This window comes from Eurypyga helias, unplaced genomic scaffold (genome assembly GCF_000690775.1).
Source record: "Eurypyga helias isolate BGI_N326 unplaced genomic scaffold, ASM69077v1 scaffold7320, whole genome shotgun sequence".
NCBI lineage: Eukaryota > Metazoa > Chordata > Aves > Eurypygiformes > Eurypygidae > Eurypyga > Eurypyga helias.
Genome location: NW_010223777.1, coordinates 25,099 through 34,027, shown reverse-complemented (window position 1 = coordinate 34,027; position 8,929 = coordinate 25,099). Strand labels below are relative to the sequence as shown.

At 41.9% G+C, this 8,929-nt stretch overlaps 1 protein-coding gene across 1 annotated transcript in view; it reads left to right on the top strand.

The window, feature by feature from the left end:
* Positions 1-557: 557 nt before the first annotated feature.
* Positions 558-8,929, top strand: part of KCNQ3 (potassium voltage-gated channel, KQT-like subfamily, member 3) — a gene marked incomplete at its 3' end in the record, with an annotated part of 33,363 nt that continues 24,991 nt past the window's right edge. Inside the window, exons 1-5 of the mRNA XM_010152515.1 lie at positions 558-634; positions 2,351-2,441; positions 4,205-4,331; positions 6,103-6,275; positions 8,212-8,367. Of these exons, the coding sequence (XP_010150817.1) occupies positions 558-634; positions 2,351-2,441; positions 4,205-4,331; positions 6,103-6,275; positions 8,212-8,367 (624 nt within the window). The remainder of the gene's footprint in view (positions 635-2,350; positions 2,442-4,204; positions 4,332-6,102; positions 6,276-8,211; positions 8,368-8,929) is intronic.

The following is an 8,929-nucleotide window of genomic DNA, read 5'->3' as shown; positions in this document are numbered from 1 at the left end:
GTTTCACCTCTGAGATATTCCTTTTCCTGCACATCAAATAGGTGTGTGTCATCACGTGGGTATCTCTTACATTGACTTGGTTTCATGGGAAGGAGAGGAACGAGCTCTGTATCCCCTTGCTCCATGGAGCACCGGTACCCTCTAGTGGTAGAACCGCAGAAATCGTTAGGTAAAAGATGATTTCACTACAGACTTATCTTCTGTCTTCCTCTTGTACCAAAATCTGCACCTCATCTTTAACTGACAGTGCTGTTCTGTTGCATGATATCATAAATTCACACCTTTAATTTAAATAGCTGATGATGTAATTTCCTTGGACTGTTTTCAGTGCTTTTCACCTTTCATGAAATCATTTAAATGATACGTGTGAGCTGATGGGCGACCGAATTTCCACATGGTATAAAGAAATGGTTCTAATGGAAAGCATCACGTAGCAGTAGCTCAAGGCTTTAAATGGAGAATCAGTGATGGTTCTGCTGTAATGTGGCAGGTTGTAGGGGTTTTATAGCTAATTAAGGGAATTGTCTTGTGTTGGTTGAGTTCTGAACAGTTTGCCCATGGCGGTGCAGGGCAGCTGGATCGTGGTTCTTGGGAAGCCAGCGCGGTTTTCTAGTTGTAAGGTGGGGACAGCAAGGTATGGTGTGGCAAAGCAAGCTTGAGGGCATGGCAGGAACATTGCAGAATTGTTAAATTATGCCAAATGCCTGGGGCAGCAGGAGTGTGGTTATAGGTAGATGGCAAAAGACACATTCTGGACCCAAAGGCTGTTTTCTACCAATCACATAACCCTTGGTTTAGAGAATGGCTGGTGAGTGGGAGAAGTCAAAGAAATCCAGAATGGTTTAGCAGGAGCAAACACATTTATTTCTGTTCTAACTTTGCTCAAAAGGCTGATCTATAATTTTCCTGCATAGGAAACATCAGTCTCAACCACTAATGGTAGGAAAGCCACAACAAAGTAAACTGTTGCCTGTTCCTTACATGAAGGGTGCTAGTAGATGCTGTTTGGAGGAAATATCCCCCTCAAAGGCAGCACAAGCTATCTGGAGCTCACCTCTCTCATTTTACTCCAGCTGCAAAAATGTTTCAAGTGTTCCCCGTACATGAAGGAAACAAAGCCCCAAGACAGGCCAGAGGATGAGTCTCTGAGCTGAGCCCCTTTCCCTGTGGTCATTGATCCATGCTGCAGGCCGTGCAGAGATTTATTCAGCAAGAAATGAAATCACACTTTAGGTGTCAGATTGAAATTCAAAACAGGTAGTACAGACTCAACACAGTTTGAGTCTTAATAAGTTTTTTTCCCTCGATGATTTCAGTACCTAATGCCTACTTTTTTTTTTTTTTTTTTTTTTTTAAATGTACCCTAGCTATGAAAGCAAGGGATACAGAGCCTTTATGGAGACATCTTTCCAATTTATTCACTAAGCTCTGAAATATTTCCATGGCCACCTGCCCCTCTGTTCCTGTGGCTCCTGTATGGGAGCACATTAAAATGCCCATGATCTAGGTACATGAAGTACCAGAATATGATCTTCCCCTACTCTGCTTCACAGTAATCACTTATGAGACTCCTTTGATTTTTCTTTCCTCTTTATGTATAAAAGACTTTGAATAGCTTGAACCTGGGAATAGTTTTACAAAGCAGATCAATGTGACTTTAGATTGAACTGAATTGGATTTACCAGCAGTGGGAGTTAAATTTTCTGTCAAATCTCTGTGTTCTGGAGCCTCACAGACAGGCAATAGCACAGGGGCAGTGATTTATCATGCACTATGTTTACTGGAGAGCAGAACTGAACCCTTCCTATTGTTTCTCTTTTAATCCTTTTCATCTTTTCATCTGCATAGAAATGAGTGCAAAAAGAATAAAAAGAAATGCAGTGCAGTTCTCAAGGGAGGGTTTGTCCTGGTGCTGTATTATATTGAGGCGTTTACTGTTTCTCAGGTCTCAGGATGTGCCAAATAGATTAATTCCACTATACCTGCAGTGCCATTTTGTGAAAGACAAGGCACATCAGCTTGGAATAGATCACCTGATCATTACAGTCCCCTGCCATACAATATAATCCCTTCTCAAAATGCAGCTTCATCCATTTCATTCCAGAAGAATGCGGTTAATTAATGCATATCTGTCCCAGGACCATTCTGATTCAGGATCTTGACATGATTTCTTGACTGCCAAGACCCCCTTGTCCAGGTTGAGAGAGCTTGATCTTCATGAGCACCCACCTCACTGCTCACAAAGTAGCATTCCCTGAAGGTCTCTACCCAGGATTTTAAAGGCAATATCTCCAATGCAAATACAAAGAGCAGTAACAATGTTGTGGATTTTCCTTTTATTTAATTCCAGGTTTCTGATTGTCTTGGGGTGTTTGATCTTAGCTGTCCTGACAACTTTCAAGGAGTATGAAACTGTTTCAGGAGACTGGCTCCTCTTGCTGGTAAGTAGACTGGCCACTGCATCACCCCGGTAATGTCCTTGAATTGAAATCAGTCCCATCAGCAGTGATGGAAACTTACTCCCAGCTCTGCATGCAGTAATATTTCTTCTCTTGGTCCTGGAGCAGTGACCGTATACTTACGTATTGGAGAGTTCCTGGTCCACTGTAAGCACTGACTGAGTAAAAAGAAAGTAAGGAGAGAGGAAAAATATTATCCCAAGACTTTTAAATAATGGCTTTTCAGAATTTGCCTAACAGTTCTCCCATCAAAGTATCAATAATTTTCCTATTGACTACAACAGACCTGAGCACGTTTGAAAACTCATTTTTTTGGATCTTCCAACAATTTTGATTCATTCTATAGTACTCTACCAATCCCAGCATTTTTTTCAGGGGAGGTCATCATAATTGGATTCATGCTTGTGCCCAATAGCAGCATAACTGAAATTGTTTCAAGCAGTGCCTCTGATGACTATCCATGAGAGAAAAAACATTTGCAGCAAATATATTCCTTTCTCTGTGTTTCTAGCATGCTTGTTTTATAAATGCTGGAGTTTATGCTCAAGACTGTGTCTCTGTAGGCCTCCCATTTAGCAGAAGAAGATAAATATAAAATAAAAAAAAAATAAATACTCACTAATTATGAACATGTGTTAATCATATTATGAAAATTACCTTAACAAAGAACTTCATCTACTCCCATAGTTATCATGAAATAGAGAACATGATGTCTCAATTAGCCTGGCCTTGTAGAAAAGCATTCCTAGAGAAACTGCACAGCAAGAGTAGTTCCAGGATCTCAATTTCCATTTCCCCTTGTACCCTCAGAGACATGTAGATCCGACCAAGAACTAAATGCCAAGAGGTATGAAAGGTGAATTCCCCTTGCATGTTCCTTCTCAGAAAGCATCTGTATGAAAACACCCTCATTCCCTAGGGAATGTGAAACTCTCTTTTGGTCCCTGTAACCCTGCTCAGACCCATCTGTTCACATTTGAAAAAAGACTGAGATTATTTTTCCTTCTCCTGTGCCTGCTTTTATGTGGCTTTTGGTGTTTTTCAGAAGTGCCTAGCAGCTGTGGGTATGAGCATCAGGAAAAATCCACCTTATCATTTTTTCCCAGAGAGGAAAAGTATCTGTGCCCCATGCTGCCCTTGGCCCATCTCTGCTGAGTACCTTGGAAAAGCTCTCACCTCCCCATAAACCTCCCAGTGCTTAGAAAGCTTTTAAGTGCAGTGGAAATCCCATTCTGTACACCAGAAATTTAAGGGGATAATATATGACTTAATTTTGTCTTATATATACCTTTATCACTGCCTTAACTCTGACCATCTGAATATACTGCATCATGTCCTTGTGTCTCTAGGTATGGCCGCATGAACGAGCTGCTATGTGTAACCCGGGTGTGGGTGTACAGTGTACTGGGGACTTTGCAGTCACCACTCATATGTCTTCTAATTTAGTGTGAAATAGGAGGTCATTTGGTGAAGTAATTGCCCTTCCATCAAGGCAACTTAAGCACTTCACAAATACATAACAGCAGAGGCACATCCTTTCTGCAGAGTACTTAGCAGACTGCAAAGCTATGTCCCACTTTTCCTTGCCTCTTTCATTAAGCTGTATTCACCTCCCCACTTTTGTCCTCTCTCACACACATACCCCAACACTTGCACCTCATCTGTTTCTTTCAGCTATATCCTGGTGTCCAGAATTACTCCAAAACGATACGAATCTAACAATGTAGTTTGTGTCTTTGATACAGGAAACTTTCGCCATTTTCATCTTTGGAGCAGAGTTTGCCTTAAGAATCTGGGCTGCTGGATGTTGCTGTCGCTACAAAGGATGGAGGGGAAGACTCAAATTTGCCCGGAAGCCTTTGTGTATGCTGGGTAGGCACATGTTCTGTACTACTCTTTTCCCTGTTATGTCCTTTTCCTTCTGAACCAGCTGGAAGGATGTCCAAGAACCAGTGAATGGCAGTGCAAAGAGCACTGAAATCAGATCTGCCCTTTGTACTATGAACTGTGTTCTGCTTGGAGTAGTAACTTGAAGTACTCAGCAATGATTCATTTGAGAGACACCTGAGTGACTGGTCAGTGAGAAAAAAAATGGGTCCTTCTACTCTTCAAACACATTTTCTTTATCCTGAGTCCCACTGCATTTTTCTTAAGCTCATCCCAAAATACACCCAGTCTGACTTCGGTTTCAAACCCCTTCAGATGCCAACCATCTACCATCTCCCTCAGCCCTCCTTCATATTCAAATGTTATATTTTACCTTTGCAGTGTTGGTCTGCACTTGCAAACAAGTATCTTTGTGATTTCACCCATGTTATCTTTCAGACTTGGAAGGCACTGACTTCAGCTATCATAAAACTACTCATTATTCATGTTGGAATCCCCTCCTAAAACACCCCATTATGTCCAAACACCAACCAGCCAACATCTGGGAGCTCACTCTGCCCTGAGCACCTGTCATGCGTATTGGTTCACTGTTTCCAGTATTCCCTCATTTATTTTCATAATCTTCAGGTCAAGCACTAGCTTTTTGTTCTTTCTTTGTACAGCACACAGCACTCTGGGGAGCCGTGGTGCTGCAGTTGTATGAATACATGCTACCCTCTTCCCTCTCCCTCCTTTAATTCATTTTATGGGTCTGAATGGTAGACAAAATTGGAACAAATATTTTTTGTGCATCTGTGCTATCTTCAATTTAGTACTGCTCCTTTGGGTGCTACTGTTATATAAATACTTCTGATACTTCTAATAGCATTGTGAAGGTAGCAGAGCGCAGTGCGAGCAAGTGGGATTGATACTGTCTCATGCCTTCTCAATAAAAGTGTCATCTCACTTCTGAGAATGAATCTTCATTGATATCTGGGTAAAGAATAGAAAAGATCCCACTGGATTGGTTCATATCACTGGCACAAGTTTGTTTTGAGAATGATTGAAAGTTAATAAATCTGAAACCAATCTGGTGCCACTCTTTTTGATTGGAAATCTAATGTGATGACAATTTAAAGACTGAGTGCCTGGAGGATGTTTGAAACCCTCTGGTATCACATTTTACTTGTGTATGTATAGGATCAAACAGTAGGGGGGAAAAAGAAAAAGAAAGTAAAAGGAAAAAAAAAACCCCAAACAAAAACCCAAGAAGCAGCAGCAATGTGATTTGCATTTCAATCCTCTTCAGCTCGTCAGCAAATTGGCACTGTGAGTGCTTACAGAAAATAATACTGGCTTTAAGATTTTAGTGGGAAAACTCAGCCAAAAGAAAAACATACTAGATGCACCATCAAAACCTGCATTTCTTATCTTCTGACCTATATGTCTGCCTTCACAATGGTCTTCCTGTGGGACATGATGGATTTCGGGTTGCTTTTCTGTCAGCACTAGGAGACTGTTTCTGTGCATCCCTAAGCTAGCTCAGTGTCTCAAGTCCAGTGCATTGATCTGTACACAGATTACGAGTCTCTCCAGTGGGTTCTGTGCACGATGCCGACTGCGTGGCAGGTGCAATATCTGTTTAATTGGCAAGAGAATGCGTTTTCAGGCAGCTTTAAAATTTGCCCAGGGAAATTTGCAGCACAACCAGATAGGATTAAGCAGCAGGTGATGGGGCCACTTTTGTTGGCAGGCTTTTGTTCTTTTCACCTTGCAGATATCTTTGTGCTGATTGCTTCGGTGCCAGTGGTTGCTGTTGGGAATCAGGGCAATGTTCTGGCCACTTCTCTCAGAAGCCTCCGCTTCCTTCAGATCCTACGGATGCTCCGAATGGACAGGCGGGGTGGTACATGGAAACTTTTGGGATCAGCCATTTGTGCACATAGCAAAGTAAGTGAGGAGCTTGCACAGCTCAGCTGGGGTTTGTGGGAGAGATGTTGAATGGAAAGAGAGGGGATGCACAGGTACAGCAATGCCTTGGGATTATGGCTAGCAGTTCAAGCAATCATTTTGTCCTTTCAGCTTTATTCCTTCTTCCATTCTCTGGACCATATCTACCCCTTGTTTTACCCTTCTCGACTCCACAGTGGTACTGAGAAGTGATAAGCGTGTTCATTACCATGCTCATTACAACAGGAATTTTGCCTTTACATTACCTGAGAGCAGGGACATCCCTTTAACAGTGAAGTATGTTGAATCTTTGATAGAAATGCCTCTGTATTTGCAACATGTTCATAGTGGCTTCTCAAACTTGTCTGTTCAACAGTTGGAGCAGGACTCCAGAGGGAAGGAAAGAGGCTGGTTAGCAGAAATGTCGTTTCAGAGGGAGCTACTGGTATAATTTGTCTTTGGAAGCATGGATCTGGCAATACAAAGGTGCTCACAGCATGAACCCAGACAGGCAAAATTTCTGAAATAATCTTTGCTCAGTCTAACTTGGTGCTATAGTCAGACACATCCTGTCTCTCACACCAGACAGATGCATTGTGTTCTTGCATTTTAACCAAACATTATTACAAGTTAAAAACTATCTGCATAAAAATCGTCTGGATGAGATTTCTCATCTGCACAGGGTGTAGAAAAATTATATATACTTTGTGCTACATACTGATTTTTCTTATTCATGAATGACATTCCTGACATTTTGGGGATTTTTGAAAGTTAGAATGCCAGCTGGCACAGCATAATTAGACTTTGCTTCTTTGTAGTGGCTGATAGGGATACCCACCCTGTTTCATTTTATGCCAACTTCTGTTTCTTCCCCATATAAACTTGCTACAAGGCAGGTGGCACATAAACACTTATGTCAAAAATGTTTCTCAGGAAACTGAGATCCTGGAAGAAGTCTGTGTGCCACAGACATTGTTTAGAATTTTTTTAAGGCTTCATTGTGTGGGATTTAATTCAAATGTTCCATGTTTGATTCCCAAACACTACCTTTTGGACCTCAGCTGGCTGTGGGGTATCAGAAAGGGTTGCAAGAACTTTGCTTTACTGGCAACACTAAAGAAACAATTTTGATAAGAAGGTTAGCCAACAAATTTCCTTCTGTGGTTGCACACCAGAAATCAGCCAAGAAAATTGACTTATCTCAAGACTCAATTATGAATCAATTATGAAATTCTCAGCTGCATTGAAAATGGAATCTTGATTTTTTTACCCACTTGTGAAAACCTCCAACAAAAAAGTTTCTGCTTTGTTTTAGACATTGCTGGGAGTTGAACTGGGGTTCCTGCATCTCCCACCTCAGTGAGATTAGCCACACACTCCACTGTAGTCACTTGAAAAGAGGGAAGCTCAGGTTTGTTTTCACACAGATTATTTTCAAGGGATGTTCTTACTGCATCAATGTATGATGAAATCGTACCTCAGAACCTGCTTTGATATCCCTAAAGAGCAGAAACTGCATCCTGCAGCCCTGGATCTATGGAGGTAGAGAGAGGACACAGCTGTTGATTGGCCTGCCAAGACTGACCAAGCCTAGACACAGCAGGCATGGGATGTGTCAAGGTCAGGGATAGAGCCCAGCAGTACCCCATGTCATGTGTGCAGCCAAGTCCTTAACCCAGCTTTATGCAGCACTACAGCTGCAGATTGCCCCAAGCTGTTTCCAAGGAACATGCCGTGTAAGGGCTACTTCTTGTAAATCTCTGCATTATTTCCCAGTAAGTGCTGAGGTGGGCTGGTCATGGACTGTGACCAAGCCAGCAGCGACAGCTCTGCTGTTATCCTCAGTGCTTCTTTCTTCTCCTGGCGTTTACTCTGCCAAACACTGGGTGTTGAGACTCTTTTCAGCCACTCCATTGTCCATCTGTTTCTTTTGCAGGAGCTCATCACTGCTTGGTACATCGGGTTCCTAACACTCATCCTATCCTCATTTCTTGTTTATCTGGTTGAAAAAGATGTTCCTGAAAAGGATGCGAATGGTGTGGAGATGAAGGAAGAGTTTGAAACCTATGCAGATGCACTGTGGTGGGGGCTGGTAAGTGACTCCAAAAATACCTTATCCTCTTCTTAAAAACTTTATATCCAAGAGAAAAAGTATTGATGTTAAGGTTTACAGTATAAGTACTATTGCTAAATTTGGGTGAGGAGGAGGATGTTACTGGTATAACATTAACAAAGTAGGGATGCCCCTACAACCAATTAACAGAACTTATATCCCTGTTGATTTTCAGTCAAAGGTCCTTAGGTGCTTAAACCCCTTTCAGAAACCAGTATCTGTTCTCAGCTTCTTGGAAACCTCTCTGTTAGAGGAGTGTTTCTTTGGATATAACTGCAGAGCCTATACCTAGCCCTCATGACAGTAGTATCCTGCCTGTGATAGCTACATCCCTCAGAAAATGGCAAATCCAGAGCTGGACAAACTGGGAGTTGCTGTTGACTCTCTTAAGGGAGAATAGGCCTTGCAGAGGGATCTAGATAGATTGGAGCATTGGCCAATGATTAATGGGATGAAATTTAACAAGTCCAAGAAGCCTCTGGAAAGGATAACTCAACATTTCTTTGTGTGTTCTATGCATTCCCCAAGAATCACTCAGGGA